The following is a 20,538-nucleotide window of genomic DNA, read 5'->3' on the forward strand; positions in this document are numbered from 1 at the left end:
TGACTCAGAAGATGAGAAAAGCTTTTATTCCTTTTAAGTTTTTCTTATGATTTACTACTGTCTTTATCCCTTAACTGATTCTAAGCTTTTTGATAGTTTTTGTCTGTCATATATCCTTTAACACATATCCTTTAACCAGCCTTGTACTAAACATGACTACCATGTCTTTCCAGTCTACTTATTCTCATTCTCTTCACTGTTTTTTTCCAGTGGGTATCTTTATGTGAAAAGCCAATGCTCTTGAACAATACAGCTTTCTCTTTGTTGGCATCTTCTGTAAAAACTATCATCCAAGCTGGCCAAGAGAATTTAAATGAATAGGTTGCAAGAGAAGACCAACTGGATTAAAAGATGCTGGTGATAACTAAGTGCAGCATCAATCTGGAATGAGATGAAGGGTCAATGAAGCTCAGAACACCAGGACTAAGCTGCACACAGGGAATAGGCTGCCACCACAAGCAGTGGTGCTGCCTGAGGGGCCCAGAAGGAAGCAGGTCACTTCATGATACAAAGGATGGAGGGAAAAGGCAGAAAAAGGGTTGTAAGCACCTAAGAGAAAGGCTCTGCAAAGGGTCTGAATAGAATTCAGGAAATGGGTAAAATCATACAGTCAGAGAGCTGTTTGTCTTCAAATGTGCTGCCAGATGTTGAATGAGGAGGTGGCTCTGACATTGGGAAAGAAGTCTGGAGTCTGAGAAATCATATACTGAAATCTTGTAATAGAGAACATTTTCTTATGTGGAAATTAAGACTTAGAATATCCCAGGCAGAGGTTCTGCTCAGAAACTGAGTATAACCACACATACTTAATGGCCTTCACCAGACCCTAACCTGGTAGCGCTAAATGTGCTGTCACATGGCAATCCAGCTCCATGGCAACAGTTTTGGATCTGTACATCCCAAATAAGAAATGGGCATTCCTCAAAACTAGTGTGGTAGAAAACTGTGGTCTGTGCCAGCAGTCTGCCTGTACACTGTCACCCACTGCAGAAAAATTTGCCAGTGCCCAACATCTTGTCTACAAAAAGTTGGTTAACTAAAACCTGACAGGAGCTGACAAGTGCAATAGCAGCCCCAGAGTGGGGGTAAAACTCCTCTTTTGGAGTAAGCTTAAAGAAACAGAAATTCTCATCAGAAATATAGAGCGTAAGCAAGCCTGCTCAAAAATTATGTGTGCTGTGAAGAAAGACACCAAGGGGAACAATCTGAGAGGAGATTTTACAGATGATACTGGATGAAATGAGCCCTTGAGCCGTGAACAAAGAAACACATTGCCTCATTTTGGTGAGTAGAGAATGTTAATTTAGGCTCCTTTTAATCAATAAGATTGAATTAACTGAATATATCATTTAATTCTTTGACTGAAATCAATCCACATGCTTTACAGAAGGGACAGTAGTGCTGTGGCTAAGGCAGATAGCCTACATCAGTGCCATCAGTAGGGAAAAGAAAACTCCTCCAGAGGGTGAAAAAAGCTTTTGTGCAACAAACCTGTCAGGCATGCAAAAGATTAAATCACTCAGTATCTTTGAACTGGGGGAAAATGGCAACTAAAAATAAGCCAAGAAAGAACAAAGCAATGAAAATTCATCAGACTTTCTAAAAAATCATTGGACATAAAGCTTTTAGCATAAAGATGTCCCCCACAGATCTTGTGTTAAGGCCTGGGCAACAGAACAAGTCTTTGTTTATTGAAAAGAGAGCAAGATTTGTGAAATGTATAGAAACCATCACCATGGACAATCAGATGCAGTGAAGACAACGACTTGCTGCAGCCCAGTCTTTTTGGCTTCAAACACATTCCGTTTTACAACCCTGAGAGCACTGTCAGTCCTGACCATCCCTGTCCACTCCCAAGGGCTCCCCCTTCCTCCCCATGGCCCAGTGCCCTTGGCTGGGGTGGTGGGATGGGCCCTGAATGCCAGGCTCTGCCATCACCCACCCAGGGTGCCCCCAGCTCTCCCAGCCCCAGGATCCACCAAACCTCATATGGCCCTGATGGTTTTCATAGATAAAAATTGGGGGGAAAGTCACTTTTAAAGAGGGGCATCTAGAGTTTGACCAAGCGTGCTCAAAGTACTGAATGAGTTAATGGTTTCTTGGGATGTAATCACATCTACAAACTTTGTGATTATTCCATAAAAATCTTTAAAAAAGGCCTTACAAATCTGGTGTGTGGAAATTCCCTGTGAGGAAACACAGCTGAGGTTAAACATATGATTTATAGATAACTGGGCTTTAGTCACTAAGTTGGTTCTACCTCTGGAGCAGAAATGGAAATCTGCATACAATGGGACAGAGTTGATGATAGAGACAGGAATCATTTAAATATGTTTTAAAAGTCCAGGGTCTCACAAAAGCCCCAACTGCTAAGAATACTTTGGGATCTAAGGAAGGAAGAGATGTCTGTTTTTGTCAGACACTTTGGTCAGATACAGACTTTAGCAAGTACTGGTGGAGGGGAAAAAAGATCAGAAAGATTGGGTGAAGATGAGTCCTGGCCCATGTAATGCAGCAAATTTAACTGAGGGATACTAAAATAGCCTAACAGACCAGCTGAGAGCGAAATCAACCCAGCAAATGCCAAAGGTCTGCTGCACAGAGCAAGAGAGAGGCTGGAGCAAGGAAGGGGGCCCAAGGACCAGACACCTCACCACCAACCACCCACACAAGGGGGCAAGACCTTCACAGTCTGGGAGGTGTCTCATCAGGAAGGTGGAAGTGAGCTTTTGGTCCATTCCTTGTCCTCACCCGAGCTGAAAGCTGAGCCGGCATGCATGTGAGCAGCTTCAAAAGGAAGCAATTTACCTTAGGCACACAATCAGTGAAGGAATTTCTACCGATTAAAAGAAAATGGGAGCTGTGCAGAACTGGCCAAGTCTCCAGATGTTCATGGAGCTTTGTACATTGCATCTGTGGGGTTTTCCAAATTCCAGAACAATTGCATAAAATGAGTAAGAGACTAGTTTGGGGTCATTTTCAGATCGGGAAAAGGAAACGCCATGTTTCAAATCCCCTTTCCTATGAAACACAGATGCTAGTACTTACAAACTGTGAGCAGAAAGGACACAAAAATACATAGGAGAAAAGGAAGAAGCTTGTTGGAGTGACTCCTGCAATCCTGTTCTACTCTACGTCTGCAATCCTTCCTGCAACTTTTCAGTTATTCTAAATCTTAACAAAATCTTAGGAGTTTAACAACTCTTTTGCAATGCCTCCTCACCACAAGAGAACACTCATTCTTTCTGCAATGTATTTTTAGACTGCGTAAAACTATTCTATTGGTAATACTTTCTTGTAATTTACTGAAATTCTTGTTTAAAAAAACACAGGCTGCTTTTATTGGATGACTGGTTCAAGGTCTTCATGAATTCCTATGCCAGTTGAGTTTCACAGACCTGAGTACAATGCAGTAGCCAGACATGCGCGCTACATTCCGATAACATGGTGTCAAACAAAGTATTCAATCAGAAGTCAAAATAATTTAACAAATGCCTCCAATCTGACTCAGCCCTTGCCAAACCAAAGCTTGTATGAGAGGGGAAGCTTTCTGGCACAGTGATTGTGGGAAAAGAAAAACCTGTTTCCCTGGAGTAACTTTGGAAGTGCAGTAGTTTGTAATAGAGTTACAGAGCTTCCACACTGGAGTTTATACCTCAGAATCTACAGCAAAATAAGGATTTACGCTAACTTCTGTGTGAGCTGACAGGCGAATTCAGGTTAAATCCTTTGCAAATCTTGAGTTTCAGAGCAACTGTAGGAAGGTACAACCTGTTTACCTAGGACTAGATGGTAGGGGGGTGACAAGAGGAGTGATCTCCCAGCAGCCCCCAGGGTGCTGCAGAGTGTCCAGCGGGATATCTCCCAGCTGGGCTTGGCAGCTGCAACAGGGATGCTGTCCAAGGGACTCTGTGCTGTGCTACAAGCAAGCTGGGAGGTGTTTCTGCTTTTTCACAAGCCACTGTCACTGGCCATGGCAACGGTGAGCTGGGGAGAGCTGATGGTCTCTAGGAGCTGATCATGTCCAAGGCAGTTGCTCTCTGCCTGAAAACTTCCTCCCACCTTGTTTCTGTGTGATAGGACAGGCAGCCACAGCCCCCATGTAGGCTTTAACAGGTACTTGTTTGGCAGAAAGTCCCTCTTCTGTTGGTTTGTCCCAGTGCTAACCTTGACAGCACATCAGTTTTCATGGATGTCACTGTGTGAATCTCCAAGACCAGCACAACCCCATTTTGGACATGACCTATCTCAAAGCCAAACATCTTTTACCTGCTCTCCTCCTCATTCAGATAAAAGTGTTTTTTTGACCTAAAGGTGAAACTAGAAAGTTTTTCCTTGTGCTGTGTATCTAATCTTAAACTTGTTTTTCTCCGTGGTGCTTGTGCTCTGTGTGTTGGCCATGACACCTTAAAAAATGAGATTTGCAGACTCATGATTATTTCTACTATCGAGGGCTGGTCTCCCATATCTCTGCTCACATGCTTAGAGCTCCCAAACCATTATTAGGGTTCTGCCTGTGACATAAAAGCAGAATAGTGTATTTGCTTTTTTCTTTATGGCTGTGACTTATTTTTTGGTACATTTCTTTCTGCAGTGTGAAAGAAATAGACCAGTATTCACAAGATTTGATACTCCTTTGCTGTGTTTCTTGAGCTGTTACCGACTACAGGGTCAGCACAAAATTATTAACAAGATAGGTCTCCAAAACCTGAGCACTTTAAATGTGCTTTGCAGAAATGTAAAGGACTGGAAAACTATATAAAGGAGGGCTATTTTCATTTGCAGTGATGTTTCAGTGAGTGGCTGCTACAAGATGTGTTTAGCAAAGGAACACGGATAAGGCTGAGGAGATCTCCTACGTGAGTTTGCTACACATTTACCTAAGGGCTACCTGTCCGCAGCAGAACCCTGCAGGTACGAATTCCTCAACCACCTCGGGCAGCACCTCTCTCCGGACGGCGGAGCTTTGCACTGCCGTGCGCTGTCGGGAGACGGGAGCGGAGCCGCCCCCAGACCGGGGCGAGCGTCCGCTCCCCTTCCAGCCCCGCGCTCCTTTCACCCCGCATTCCAAGGCGAGTTTCCGCGCCCCGAGCAGCCGGGCACGCGCCCCCAGCACCGGGGGCAGCAGCCACCTGGGCCGGGCCGGGCTGAGCGCGGAGCCGGGAGGCGCTGCCCGCACTCGGGCCGGGCCGGGGCGGGGCGGGGCGCGGCCGAGAGCGGCGCTGGGAGCGGCGCGGCCCCGGCTCCGGCTCCGCCTCTGCTCCTGCCCCGCCTGGACGGGACGGGGGCGGCCCCGGGCCGGAGCGTGCTGCGGCGGGAGCTTTCCTTCTTCTCCTTCTCCTCCTCCTCCTCCTCCTGCTCCTCCTGCTCGGCGTCAGCCCCGCTGCCGGCTCCCCGCGGCGGCTATGCGCTGCCGGGACCGCCCGGCCGAGCGGCGCTGAGGGGGCGGGCGGACAAAGGCTGCGGGCTGCTGCCGGCGCTGGGGCGCGATGGAGCGGCGCGGCGGCTGAGGCGGCTCGGTGGGGCGAGCCGAGCCGAGCCGAGCCGGGCCGGGCCGGGCCGGACCGGACCGGACCGGACGAGAGCGGCACATGGTGCGCGGCTGGTGCCCGGCGCTGCGCACCCGCGGGCGGGCCGAGGGGCCACCATGGACAACTTCTTGGCGGAGGTGAGCGCGGGCCGGTGGGATGGATCCTCCTCCTGCTCCTTCTGCAGCGTGGGGTCGCTTTTGTCGGGCAGGATACCGGCAGCAGAGCGGCGGGAGGCTCACGGAAAGTGTTCGTTCCCTCGAGTAGTTCGGTTTGCAGGGTGCTCACAGAAGCAGCGCCCGGGGAACGGGAGGCTGGCGGAGAGGGAGGGAGGGACGGAGGGAGCTGCGCCCCCCAAATTCCCCCAACTTCCCGGCCTCTGTGGCTGTGGCCGGGGCGGAACTCGGAGCCGCCGAGCTGCAGCGGTGCTGCTGGGGCTGTCCGCAGCCGGGCGGGCTCTCGGCGCTCACTGGGGCTCCTTAGAGCGGCGGAGCATGGACGGACGGAGGGAGGCTCCGGTGCCGCCGCGCTGCCCCCCAGCCCCGCGGCCACCGGCGGCAGCTCCCTGCGGGCCGCGGGCAGCCGGGGCGCCGGTGCGGAGCCTGCCCCGCTCCCGGTGCGGAGCCTGCCCTGCTTGCTGCTGCCTCTGAGGCCGTGCCTGGTGGGAGCGGGGAGTCCCTCCTCGGGGTTCCCTGTATCCCAGCCGGGGAGCGCGCTTTGTCCGCACCGCACGGGCACCAGAGGCGTCAAACGCTTCAGGTTTCAGAGGCAGGACTGCCGCTGGGCACCCTTTTTTAAAGGTTTGTTCATTGAGTGTGTGTTATTAAGTACTGAAGAAATCTTTTATACAAAATGAAAAGGAGGGAGGCTGCATTCCTGAAAGTCGTTTGAGCTTTACCGTGATCTTGTGGATCTTGACTACTTCAGTATGTCGGGTGAGGAAAGCAAATCAAGGGTGCTTTGCTACTGACTTAGGATATTTGATAAAACTCAGAACCTGGGTCCTCTTCTGGTTCAAGCTAGCTGAATTTTGTACAACAGTATTCTACTGGATCAGTTTATCCTGCCTTGTGAACACAAAGTGGGCAGGATAAATGTCTTCTCTGTTGTGCCTGTAGTTTGCTGGCAAAGCCCGTGACTGGGTTGTGACTTCTGGTGACTGCCTGCACACTTGCTTTGATTGCACCTCTTGCCAAAGCAGTTGCACTGTCGGGGTTGTAAATACAGGCCAGGCATCTGTTTTACAGGGTTGTGATTAATCTGCAAAACTGTCCTTTGCCCTCGTGAAACAACATCCCTCGTGTTCTTGGTGCTGCTGTTGATGCTTCCACGAGAAAAATAGGTGATCTGTTTACTGAAATAGTAATTAGTCAAATAAAAGAAGGTCATACACTTTATTGCTTGTTGGCTTTTCATTTGTCAGACAACAAAAGTTCTGTCAACTGCAATAAGAAGGAAGAAATGCAGGATTAGCTTTGATGAAGTCTGAGTTAAGTAGTAATGCTGCCTTTTTTTTTTCTTTAGAGGATGTAGCCCTCACCTTTCAAAAGCTTGTAAGCCATGAGCAATATGGTAGCATTAACTTAGCCTTGCAAAATTAGTCTGAAGAGTCATTCGCCCCAACACAAAGTACTGCAGTGTGCCCTACATAAAGGTGAAGAAGAGTTTTCATGGTTTTGACTCCCCTATTAGGCAAAATTACTTGCTGCAGGGAAAACACAAGTAAATTTTACCAGTCTGTGTTAGCATTTCAGCATATATTTATGTTAATCTGTGGTTGCTTCATGTGGACTTTGATCTTTCTTAAGAACTTTGACTCCCTTTCAACATGCAGATATTACTTTAAAAGATCAGTAAATATAGCACCTTGACTTTAATCTGCATCCAAAGTCCCACCCACAAGTATAAACATTTTCCTTCCCTCACTCTGGAGCAGAGCATATGTAAATGGAAAATAGAGAGCATGAGGCACAATAGCAGAAATGCACGGAGTCTGACCCAGCTACCACAGAAGAATGTCTGTTGAAGGCACTGGATTGAGCCACTAGGTAATTTAATTTGTGTGAGGCAGACATCCTGCAGCTGCTCTTTACAAAAATATTTGCTGACTTATCTAAGGGAATTACTGTTCTCGTTAAAATAAGTTATAGCGTGAGGAAGAAGGAGGAAGCTGGATGAAAGGCACAGGTGAAAAGCCCAATGTGCTCTGCTCTTCTTTGTCAGTGATAAAAGCCTGCTGATATGATTATGTTTTGGGAGAAAAGCTGATAGTGGGAAGGATAAATACTGGCACTTCAGAGGGGTCATTCCTCAGCATTATCAAGAAGCTCTTGCTCACTACACTGGAGGCAGAAGTGTCTTCAGTCTGGGTGTTGCAGAAAATATTGTATAACTTAAAGGTGTTAATAGGAAAAAACCAAAATCTCTGCATTATTATTTCTCCCATATTTTTCCATAGCTAGATGCTAAATAGAGCATGCCTCAGTAGAGGGTGATGCTTACTGGAACAAAATGAGGCAACTGGGTGAGACACCTGTGGAGAGCAGGAGATGCATCACAAGGGATGTAGTCCTGTTGGGACTTGCTGCCTTGAGTGAGGTGTGGGATAATGCCAGGCTCGTGCCAATCATCTGACACTGCCATCATGTGTGACTTAGCAGCTCTTTGACTTCTCCCTCTTGTTGCTCAGTTTCCTTTCTTTACTCTTTCTTAGTATTCTCAGCTTTTATTGTTAAAGGACAACAAGTGGTTGCACTTGTCTCCTGGGAAGCCTTGATTTCCATCCCTGTCCCAATTTTCTAGCTTGACCAATTTAAAAACAACTCATGGCTCTAAGTAAAGAATTAGGCTGGAAAAGTTTGTCCTGTAACTTACTCCCCAACATGCTCTAATTGCTGCAAGGTATAAACATAATAACGAAGTTGCATTCTGAGTACAGAGGAAAAGTGGTTTGTGATGCTTTTTTAAAGGCTGTTGATTGGTCTATGCTACCTTACAGTCTTTAAAAGAAAGTTGGAGGTAGAATTTTAATTTCTTTTTGTTTTTGTAGTAATATTTTCTTATCAAAAGTATTAAAACCTGTAGAAATCCTGTATGGGTATGTGCAGTAGAGCCATTTGGCTGCATTGCTTAAAACAGCCTGAAAAAATTGTTCCCATATGTTTTACCAACAGCCAGAGTGCTCTCAAGGGAACAGACTCCTGTGGTAGCTGAGGTCAGACTGTTTTTCAGTGAGAATGCATCCCTGCTAAGAGGGGATGTGTGCCATGAGGGAAGGAAGAAAGTAATTTCCAGATGGGGCAGACAAGGAGAAGGGAGCTCAAACTGCCCCTTCAGCATGTCAAGTTCCCGAGCAGGGCTTATCAGGGCAGCAGAGGAAGAGGATGCAGAAGTCAGGTTTATCTTCTTCCTCTTCCAAGCAGTCACTTTGAACAGTACGCACGGGTTGTTGCACTGAGCCGTGGTTGCTGTCCTTGTCACAGAAGAAGTGGCAAGCATTGCTGACCCAGTGGAGGTCAGAAAGGGCTTGAGGTTGGGAGAAACTTCTGTAGGTAATCTTGTGCAAACTTGTCCTCCAAGCTGGCGCTCAGCTTCTGGGGAGCTAACTTGCAGCGCGGTGTGTATGGTGGTGGCTGCAGGGATTGTTTGGGTTTATCTGTTGCCAGCCTTAAAAGAATTCATCCAAACCTTGCAACTGTGGAAATTGAGGAGAAGGGAGGAGAAAAATTGTGTGCCCTGCCTTCTGTGTAAGATGTCTGGGTAGATGATATTGAAGGAGATCACTATAAAGGATCACTGTCATAGAGGTCCTGTTGATGTTTATCCAACACTGCAAAGAAGTTTATTTGGAACTGTGGGGACCCTCCCAATGTCCTTTGAGGCCAAGCAGATACTCTGTGCCTACTATGCTTTTATTTTTAGCATTACCACTGGTACCTGGCGTTCAGAATGGTTTCCTTAATTTCTGCTCTCCACAGTTGCACATACTTGCCTGTGTACTTTGTTTTAAGGAGAGGGCTTCCAGCATGTATTCTGATGGAGCAAGTATTGAACCTCCCTCTGTGGGAAGTATATGGGACAAAAATTTAGCTTCAGGAAGCTGTCAGAGGCGGTATCTGCTTGAACCTGGAAGCTCTTAATTCAGCAGCTTGCAGCAAGCTTTTTCTTGATGCTCTCCTGTTGCAACATTTGGCAGATCACAGCCTCACAGCAGTGAGTCCTTTGAGGGGTTCATCATCTCCTGCAGACAGGGGGCCTTGGCACCACCAAGGCTATTCACCTAATGAGAAAACCTGGTGGTGCAAATAAATACCTGCATTGCAATGCATGGATTCTGGCTGTGCTGTGCAGCACAGTGTATGTGTTGGGGATGACCTTTGAAGTCTCCCCAGTTTTCATTTACAAGTGTTTTGGTAGTAACACAAGCATGGGTCTGATGTTCCAGCTTTAGTGTGTAGCTTACACCAGCAAAGTTGTCCTTTAGTCTGGTGGGGCAAAACCCGTGAGTGATGGCATAAAGGTGTTTCTGGAGACTTTCTGAGTGCCAAAGCCATGCCGAGCAGAAACAGTGTCTCTTTTGGCTGTTGATGTTGGCTGTGTTCTCTGAATTTTCTGAGCTCTGACTTCTCATATATAAGTTTTCTTGAAAGCTGATGGTTGTTTTGTCTACAGTTATTTTTAGGTTAATTAGAGAGCACTGTGTTTTGAATAGAAGTTGTTTCAAGGGGGCTTACCTTATCAGGTCAGAAAGATGAAGTTTTTTCAGGTTTATTGCTCCAAGTTGGAAATTACATTCAGCTCATCAGTATCATGTAATGGTTACTGCCCACCACTGATATTCATATGTGCCTTTCATAAGACAAATTTGTGCAACTGAAACATTGTCGTGGCTGGGCTGGAGCCTAGCAACCCTGTTGGCATTGCACATACTGTAAAATGACACAAGAATTCTCTTAAGGCTGCAAAATACGTAAGTTTTCAAGTTGGCAGTGGAGGCTCTACATTCTGCAGGGTCTGCTTGTGGTTTTTTTGGTATGTTCAGGCAGTCTCCAACCAAAGAAAAGCTGTGAAACCCACTATTACAGAAGACTTGGCTGCTTCTGAGTCTGGACTTTTTTTTACATTCTGGTGACACCTCACTGAAATATTAACTTTTTTTTTTGGTCTTTTCCCTAATTGTATGCTTGTGTTAGCACTTTGTCTGTAAGCTGTTTTGCTCTAAGAAGATGTTCTTTATACATGTTTTCATTTGGTGAGTACTGTGTGTGGGTGATATTGACCGTTGTGGACCTACCTCTTCAGTGTTTTTTGTTTTGTTTTGTTTGTTTCAGAGCTGTCACATGGCTTCCTGGCTGGTAAAAGGGAATAGTGCTTGAAAGCATGGCTAGTCCTAACTTATTTTTGAGGCCAAGTGGCACAGGCTTTTATCAGAAATGTCCCATATTTTTTTCCATGATTCTGTGATGGCAGGAGAGGACCACTTTGGGGGAGAGAGGAAGCAAAAAGGAAAAGTAGCTTGAGCTTTCAGTGTCATGTTGGGAGTTTAGTGCACTGGTCCAATGAGTAAGTAACCTGAGATACCTTGCAACCTTTCAGTGCTCTTGTTGCCCCCGTGTGCCTCAAAAGATGGAAGCAAAAGTTTGGGCCCCCTTATCAATAATTATGCATGGTTGTACACAATAGGCTTCTGCTCTGGTGATTTCAGCAGGACCTTCATTTTCAGTGTGGTGAGACCATTATAGTCTCATGAATCTGTTTTTGGACTTTAGAAAATAGCTGAAGGAAAACTGTTAGGTCCCTGACTCTGTGCTGGAGCATATGTGTGAATATCTCTACATAGAATGTCACTGTGCCAATCAACCCCTAGTGAATGAATCATGTGCCTCCTTCTTTTTTTCTTTCAATATGGATTGTTAATATTGGTGGTACTTCTAAAAAAATATCTAGCAAGACAAATGCCTTTTTGTGTCTCTGGGGCTGCTGCAGGTCCAGTGGAAGGTGCAGCAGCTTCCAGCCAAGAGCAGGAGCAGCAGCTCCACCCCTGGAGCATCCGGTGGGTTGACTGCAGTGCAGTGGCAGCTCTGAAGGGAAGCGTGTCCTCTGGGTGGTTTGATCTCACCAACCTTTTTGGCTGCAGGGCCAGTATTTTTCCTTAGTGAATCACTGTCTCCAGATGTGGCCAGAGCCAGGAGCATGGTTTTGGGTGGAGTACGGGTAGAAGGGCAGGAGGTAAAAGTCACTCTGAATTAAGACTTTTGCTGAGGGGGCAAAAAAAAAAAGAATTATCAGCCTTAAGTCACTAATTGTGACAACTTTACAAGTTTTGGGATGTGACCTCAAAACTTGTTTGATTAATTATGACTTCAGGCTTGTATCAGAGGGTCATGGCTTAGGCATTCTTGTTTCTCTTGGTTTTTCCTGATATTTTTCATTATGTGACATTTTAAACCATTAGTGAGGCATAAATGAGGATGATTTGGTGTTGGGACCATAGCTAATTGTAAATTACTGGGTTTAGGTATTATTGGTTCAAATTTTGCATAGTGGCTTTTTTTTTTTTCCCTCCAATTATTTTAGGATTTTCTAAGATGTCCTATGTCTGAAATATGAGAATTATCCACTGGCCATATTTACTGTAATGCAACTTTGTTCTGGACAGCCCCCTGATTAAGAAAGGTTAAGTGGATTATCCTTTTCTTAAGAAGTCTCTTAAGTAGCTAAAACACCCCATTCTTATAAATGCAGAACTTTGGAAGTTTGGATTCAGAATGGGAACCGATATTGATTCTGCTCCAGATCTGCCTTATGAAGTAAACTATATCTATGCTGAAAAAGAAACTACACCTTTGCTATGTGGAAAATATTAGCATTATATTAGGAAAATATACTGGGAAATATTCATTAGGAGAGAAGGAATGAGTAAAGATGGCTTGTATTTCTAAATGTTCCTGTAAGAAGAAGGGGGAATGTTGGGGGAGAATATACTGTCCACTTCTAGACTCATTTCTGCAAAGCCAGTGATTAATACTGTAATCTCAGGCAGGTTCAAATGTCATTTATGCTTGTTCCCGATATCCTGAGCCACGACAGCCAATGTAGAGATGTCTGGCAGCTTTTCTGCAAGGTCTTGTTCTGTAGGCTTTGTGCCTGGGTGGACACTTTCCCATTGCAGACCAGTGGCTGCCTGGGGAAGGGTGCTGAGTTGATTCAGCTGTAAGTGCGTCATACCTGTGCTTGTTTTACTCATTAATGTAAATACTTGCTCTCTATTTAGCTGCTGTTTTCCTTTGGGCCCAGTGACCTTTTTTCAGTCCACCCTGTGAAAGTCTTCTTATTTGGTATAAAGTTTGGAGGTTTTTTTTCTGTTTCATTGAAATTGCAAGCCTGAGTGATGCTGGAGTAACTGAATAATATATGGGGTTTTCTGTTGAATAGGTTACTAGGAACAGACACAATTTTGGTTCACGCTGAAAGCGTGGCAGAAGCTGGGGTGTGTTCGGTTTTGCTGGCCAAAGTTAACATTTCTGTTTTCTGTAGGCTCTTCTGTAGAGGGGTTTAACATAAAATTTCTATATGAGAACTTGTAGTTTTTCCTAGTGTGCAGTTGTGCTTAGGTACTTTTTCACCAAGGGGTAGCCACAGTCAATAACTGGGAAAAAACAAGGCGCACTTCAGTTCTTTTATGGCTTTAAGGAAATCTCTGCAGTTTACCCTGGTATATGGAAGGAAGTCTTCAAAAGTGAAAGGTACTGGTAACTTGTATGGTTTGCTAAACTTACATTGAAAATTCAGATGAAATAAACCTTGAGCTGGATTTCTTGTGTGTTTCAATGACCCTGTCCCCAGTAGGCTAATGTAAACAAGCATATTGGAGCAGCACCTGAATATGTGAGTCAGTATAATACCTTTTACTTCTTCCAGGATTAATGGCATACTGCAGGAAAACTTCCAAGAGGATAGAGTTTACTCCTGTACAATCCAGTGTCCTGCCAGAGTTTAGAGTTGAATAGGCTTCCTGTATTTGTATGCTAATACCTTGTAGTGGATACATACATTGTTTCAGTGGGGCATGTTGCCTGAGTTATGGTGTCAGACTTTATTTTCTTTGAGAGTATGTTGTCTTCAGCAGCCCTTGCTAGGCTTTTGACTTAATGTTAAGCTAAGGTGAATGTTCAAGAAATGAATGTTCTTTTTAATCCATCTCTTAGATGGATTAAATGTTTTTATGGCATTTTTGGTGGGTTGGTTCTGGTTTGTTCCAAATGAAGGAAGAAGGAGAGGGTAGCTCAGCAGCAGATTTCAGGGACCAAGCTGTGCCTTCACATGGGATCCTGGCTGGGTGCATGCACAGGGTGAAGGGCCGTGTTGGAGGACTCAGGAAGTAAAAGATTAACTGCCCTTTGATGTATTAGTATTGCCTTTTCCTATGTATTCTTGGGAAACTAGTCATAATCCTTTATTAAAGGTCAGTGATACGAGAGTGTGTTAATACAAGTCTTTTTTGTTTTAGGGAATGCCCTTAAGGGCGTTGCTGTAAGGACACCTTAGCAGAGGAAAATGTTTGGTTGTTGCTTTTTCCCCTGGGAGGCAAAGCTATGTTCCCACTCTGAGCAAGTTTACCCGAGTGCATTTTATCCTGGCACGTCTGGCTCTGTACTGGGATTGTCATTATAACTATTGAGGGTCTTCTGGGTTGTGTTCTCTGTTCTTCTGGGCATGGTAATGCTGGCAGGGTGGCACCCTGCTGCCCAAGTCTGCTATCATGGTTTCAGAGTCAGGATTGATTGTGGTGCCTGTAGCACAACCTCAGGTGGAGGCCTGAGGCTCAAGGGTTGCTGAGTACAGGCTGTCAGCTGGAATTACAAAGCAAAGTATTACTGAAAGTTGTCATCAGAGTTAACACCACAAATCCCCTGGCCCTCTTTCTCTTAGAGATTTTCAGAAGGCTTTAGAAAACTACTTTTGATGAACTTCCCAGCATCTGGAGAAAACATTTCTGTAGTTCTTGAAATGATTGTGAACTGTGAAAGTCGTGCTACTGGCAAAGCCTTGTGTGGTTTTGGTGTTGTGCACTGCATGTGCCTGTTGATCTCACTGAGAGAAGTGCAGGATCTCTCTGAGAGATTCTCAGACCTTCTCTTTTGCACTCAGCCAAACTGGCCCTGGCTTTGGGGACAGCAGATAAGAGAAGTTTATTCGTTGTTTTAAAAAAGTATCAATGTTTATAGCATTATCGGAAATGGATTATTTGTTCTTATTTTAGTTGCTGTTGTTTAGAGTGACATTGAAATGTTTTCTCAGATTAAGTTAAATATATTTCTTAAGAGAATGGGATTGTTTTTCTTCTGAAGTTGTTTATCTTGAGGAGAAGTCAAATCCTTTTGTTTAATGTGCACATGTGATTACAGAGCCAGTGGACATCATTTCTATTTGACCATTTCAGTGGATCAAACCCAGCTTTGTGTCTTGGTTAGGTTATATTTTTATTTGCCTCAGAAGGGAGCCAAGTTGGCGGGACACGAGTCACGTCAGGAGTCACACTGGAGTTCACGTCAGGACAAAGAGTGGATGCTCATTCTGTAGGTCAGACTTCTTGCTTTGCTGGTCGTCTTCTTGGATCCCTTCCCCTTATTAAATATAGACTGGGTTTGTGATTAGGGCTTATCCCCTCATTACAGCTTTCTGGTGATGGGTACGATGAATAGGTTTGTTTGGTGTGTCCAATCAATTAGTATATTCCCCAGCAGAGAATAAGAGCAGCGTTTACAGCAGGGCTTTGAAGGGTGGCGTTTCCTGCTGCCTTTCAGACCGTGTACCAGAGGAGTGTCCCATGAAGTGAGCTCTTTGTTCTTGAAACTCCAGTCGGATTCTGCCGTGTGATACTTGATAAGTTATTTCAAGGAATAAAGGTACGCAGCAAATCTGTGCTAGAAAATGTAATTTGTGCAGCAGACCCTTTTTTCCCTCCTTGCAATAACATTTCTAATAATTTGCACACCAAATTTGAGAAGTTTTAACAGATCATAAATGGGATTTTAGCATTTTCACAGCACGTAAGGCAAAAGGCTGTCTCTGTTTTGTGTTAGTTTTAAGGGTCTCTACTCCCGATTTCTGTTCCTATCACACCATTTCTGTCATCATTGTGCCTTGGTGATCCAGTACCTTAAATAACTAGGACTCTGGTGCAGTAGTTAATACCCCAGATTTCTTTTGTACACAAGCCCATGAATACATGAATAAACTGAATTGCAATGAGATAAAATAGTTGTATTACACTTGTACTGTGTAGTTACACCTCTGTCAGTAGCATGCCTTTGTACCATGCAGTTAAGGTGGAGATGCCATCAGGAGCTCATGGAGGACAGAAAGTGGTACGGAAATCTGTGCATTTTCTTATGAGCATCCAGTGATCTTTTGCTGGTGGCTTGTTCTCAGCAGTCCTTACTGAGTGAAAAAGGAAAACACTGAGTCATGGAATTCTTTTCCTTCTGACAGGGAATCAGTAGTTACTGTGTTCCAGGTGCTTCTGGACTCAGGCAAATAAAGGCTGTAATTCTGAATTTTGATTTCTTGAAATTGTGTGCCATGTACAGAAACACTTCTTTATATTGCTTGGAACCATTTGATTTGAAAAGTGAACAGTCGCTTTATGCAGTCAGAGAGGCCACAAAAGCTTTGCTGTTTTCCTGGGCTTTTAATTTTTTCTTTTCCTGCTGCAAGGCATCAGAGGTTTTGGTAGGCAGTATGAGCTGTGACTGTCCAAGAGCACAGGGATGTGCCTTCCACTCTGCATGTAGACATTAGGCAAGAAGAGTGGCTGCACATAAATCATTGGCTGGATTGAAGGGACAAGAAAGGCTTAAGGCAGCAAAGGCCCAGACACCTGCAGCAACAGATCATGGCTCACACTGCTGCTGGGATGGCCCCAGGCACTCCTGGGGAGGTGGAGGAGCTAGCGTCAGCAGATGGTTCAGCAGGATGGCTCCTCAAAGGGGGCTCCTCGTTAGATACAGTGTCTGATAGCTACTGCTTTAAAATGCTTGAATTAAGCTTTTTTTTTGCTTTGTAGTTCCTTTCATCTTTTTAGAATAATCTTCTGTTGCTGTCCTCTAAACAGCTGGAGTTTTCCTAGCTGTAGGTTTTGAGTGAGCATTTGCTGGTTGGGTCTTTGGTATTATAGAATATCCTAAATTGGAAGCGATCCGCAAGAATCATTGAAGTACAACTCCTAGCCATGCACAAGACACCCCAAGTGTCCCACCATGTGCCTGAAAGCATTGTCCAGTGCTGCTTGACCTGTGTCAGGCTTGGTGCTGTGACCACTTCCCTGGGGAGCTGTTCCAGTGCCCAAAACACTTTGTGGGTGAAGAACCTCTTACTGATGTCCAGCCTAGACTCCCCTGATGCAGTTCCACGTCATTCCCTTGGGTTCTGTCACTGGGCACCAGAGAGAAGAGTCTGCCCCTCTGCTTTCCCTCAGAAGGAAGTTGTCGACAGTGATGAGGTCTCCTCTTACTCTTTTTCCTCCAGGCTGAACAGACCAAGTTACCTCAGCTGCTTCTTGTACGGCTTCCCTTCCAGATTCTTCACCATCTTTGTGGCCCCTTGGATGCTCCTTGATGGCTTTATACCTTTCTTACATCATGGCACTCAAAACTGCACACAGGACTCAAGACTGGGGCTGCCCCAGCTCAGAGCAGAGCAGGACAATCCGTCCCTTGCCTGGCTGTGATGCTGTCCCTGATCCCCACCAGGACATGGCTGGCCCTCCTGGCTGCCAGGGCACTGCAGGCTCATATGCAGCTTTCCATCAACCAGGGCACCCAGCCCATCTCTCCATCCCCAGCCAGCACATACATTCATGAAGGGCTGCCCCATCCTAGGTGCAGAATCTGTCACTTTTCCCTTTTTGAACTTCATATGGTTGGTGATTGCCCAGCCCTCTGATTCGTCTAGGTCTCTCTGCGGGGCCTCTCTTCCTATGAGAAAGTCAACAGCTCCTTCCACTATAAATGCCAGCATTTTGGAAATTCTTGCATTTTATAGTAGTCTTTTTAAGTATCTTTTTTTTAGTGGTATTGAGCAATGATGTGCTTCTAGATAGTTTGGTATAGGCATATTGGAGAAATCTGTGGTTTTTCTCAAGAAAGCTGCTGTAATATATGTTGCAAAAAAATGGGATTGTGTCATTTGTTAGTAGTGCTTCATGGGTGGCAAAAATTATTGTAATAAAATCTTGCCTTTTGTGGTTTCCCTACTTTTTGTTGCTGTGTGATCATCTTTTCCACTCATTTTGTTCCCGACACTCTACCAGAGGAACAAATAGTCAGAAAGTGGCTCTTTCTCTCCAGAAGTCCACTGGTGGTATTACCACTTGTTTTTCAGGAAAGAGCTGAATTTTTATCAGATCTTTTTAACTGTTAGAAAAGGGAAAAATTTCAAGAGTTCTGTCACTTGGCAAATGTTTTGCTGCTGAGGCTGCTGGAGGTAGTCTGTACCTGCAACCATTGGGATGTTTGCTCTTCACATCTTCACTTGTTGGAAGGGTCTGAGACCTCTGGGAAGTGAGGATGCTGCTTTTTGCTTTGCAAAAAAGAGGTTTTGTCAGTAAGCTCAGAGGTGTGGCTCTGTAAGGTGCTGGTTCCTTTGTGTGTGTGCTTATTTATTTAGCCTGATGAGATTTTATTGTACTCCAGCTGCAGTGCTGTGCTGTTCCTTCCTTTGCCTATGTACCATTGAAGAGGAAAGGCGTGGGGGAAGAGAATACCTTGTATTGTTTGCTGGTATAGCTCTAAACAGGATATTTGTGCCTTCTGTTAACCTGTTGTTCCTTGCTAATATTGATGTTACCTACGATTCTTGTATATTGCTTGTATTTTTTCCATTTCTTAAATTTCTTTAATAAGTACATTATTTGGCACAACTGCTGTGGAGGAAGAAATATATGGCAAGGAATTACTTCAAGGTTATTTAGAAGCAAAAAGAAATTTGATAGTTTGTGTAACTTCTCCCTCTTTCTTACCTTTGTAGTTAGAATTAACTGAAGCAGCAAAAAAAAAAAAGTGTTTGTTTGTTTGTTTATTTTTCCCAGTGACCTGGGAAGCTTGTTCCCAGTTGAAAAACCATACTGAGCAAGAGTAACATAAATGTCTGAATTGCTGAAAGCTTTAATTCCCTGATGGAAGGGTGGTTTGTTGAGGAGAAAAAACAAGGTCAGAAGTAGTAGCCATTAGTGGCTATAAATAAAGTTACTCATTTAGGCCCTCAGACGGATAAAAGAGAGAGGTTGTTCCAGTTTTTCATCTTTACCATGTGGTAAAAAGTAAGGTATGTCATGCCCTGCTGTTTTTTAGATGGCTTTAAAAATAGCTCCTCTTGAGCTGTTTTCTGCTCAAAGGAAGGTTTTCAAGCATACTTGGATAAGTGACGAAAGCTGCTTGGCCCCAGTCTGAAATAAATACATGAGTTTATGAATCATTTCGCTTCTAGTAAGTTGTGTTCCCTGCAGGGCAGTGTCTACTCTGTCAGTACATTTACACTTCTGATAAAACTCTGAATTTTGTTTTAAACCTATATCTGTGGTCCTGTGAGCAATATGGAAATGGTGTAGGGCATAGCTGATGTGCACCCATGGGTGAATTGGCCTTCTCTCCTGTAAAATAAAACATGATTTGCAACCTCATGAAGGAGCAGACTGATTTTGTTCCTTGGGGACAGCAGCCATGGAAGTGAGGAGGATGCAACAAACCAGCCTGAAGTAGCAATGCACTGAGACTGCCCTGGGGACCCTGGTGGAGTCTGGAAGACTCCAGGGGCTCCCTGCTGGGTTTGGGAACCACTTCAGACAGATGGCTGGTTTTCCTAGGCTCCAAGTGTTGGGATTAACCTTATTCTGAAGGGCACCGAGTGCAGTCTGGGTCTTTCTGTGTCTTTACTGCACTGTGTACAGTGCTAAACCCACAAATTACACTTCTAGTTTAGAAGTCTTTGTTTAAGAAGCAGCTCCCTTCCATGCTTAGCTGTGTTTTCGCCCAATTAAGTGAAGGATTTTGGGGCTTGCCTGAATAGGTGAGTAATAATTAACCTCCCTTTGACTTAGTGGTGCAGAACTAGAACGTTCTTCAAGCTAGATTTCTTCTGCCTTGGTGTTGGCTGACCGAGCAGTGACATGTCCTCTTTCCCCTTTAAAGCCAAGTGTATTTGTGGGCATGTTACATTTGTCGGGCTTCTCTGGAAAGTAAAAATAAAGGTGCAGTGCTCTTGGGCTTTTCCTGAGTCCTTTATTAGGACACTGAGTGTTCTGTTCCTTGTGGCTCCCAGCTGCCTGTGTGCATTTTGCCCAGCAGCTCTTCCAAGGCTGGGGGGCTGTTGTAAAGGTCTCTCCTGATCCATGGGGGATGCAGGTGAGCAGACTGTTCCCAGCCTGTGAGTTTTGCTTCTCCTACCAGCAGATGTTGGCAGTTCCCGAACAAGTGGCTGCAGTAGTGGTTTCTGACTGGGCAGGAGAGGGAAGTTGCTGGGTAAGCAAAGGATTGTGGACGGGGGTAGGTTTAAAGGCACAGGAGAATTTTAGGGTTTTGGTGATCTATAGCTAAGCTATGTGATCATGTCTAAAGATAATGAACCCAAAACAAGCGATGAGAGTTAGTGTTGATGCTTGAGTTTCTAAAATTTGGTGCCTTGACATAGTACCCAGGCTGTGTAATTCTTTCCATGGAAATTTAGCTCCTGATGTTGCTCTACTTAAAATAAGTAAAGACATGGTAATCCCAGGATGAATATGGGATACATTTCCCTCTGAGTAAGAGCAGAGTCATAATGTGTTTAAGCATTTTCTGAAATACCTTCAATTTCTCATTTCTAGCTGAGTGCAAGTAACTTGGCTTCTTACACGTCACAATCCAAGCTTGCTGTGGGAGAATTAATGAACGTTTAGGGAAAAATGTCCCTAACTGTGACAGGGAAGGTTTAACTAGATGATCTTTAAAGGTCCCTTCCAGCATAAACCAGT

The 20,538-nt window shown here is 44.9% G+C and overlaps 1 protein-coding gene across 1 annotated transcript in view; it reads left to right on the plus strand.

Annotated features, from left to right (window-relative positions):
- The first annotated feature begins 4,887 nt into the window (after positions 1-4,887).
- MYO10 (myosin X) overlaps positions 4,888-20,538 on the plus strand; it is a 166,107-nt gene continuing 150,456 nt past the window's right edge. The window contains exon 1 of the mRNA XM_074545473.1: positions 4,888-5,668. Within this exon, the coding sequence (XP_074401574.1) occupies positions 5,648-5,668 (21 nt within the window). The 5' untranslated portion in view covers positions 4,888-5,647. The remainder of the gene's footprint in view (positions 5,669-20,538) is intronic.

This window comes from Zonotrichia albicollis, chromosome 1 (genome assembly GCF_047830755.1).
Source record: "Zonotrichia albicollis isolate bZonAlb1 chromosome 1, bZonAlb1.hap1, whole genome shotgun sequence".
NCBI lineage: Eukaryota > Metazoa > Chordata > Aves > Passeriformes > Passerellidae > Zonotrichia > Zonotrichia albicollis.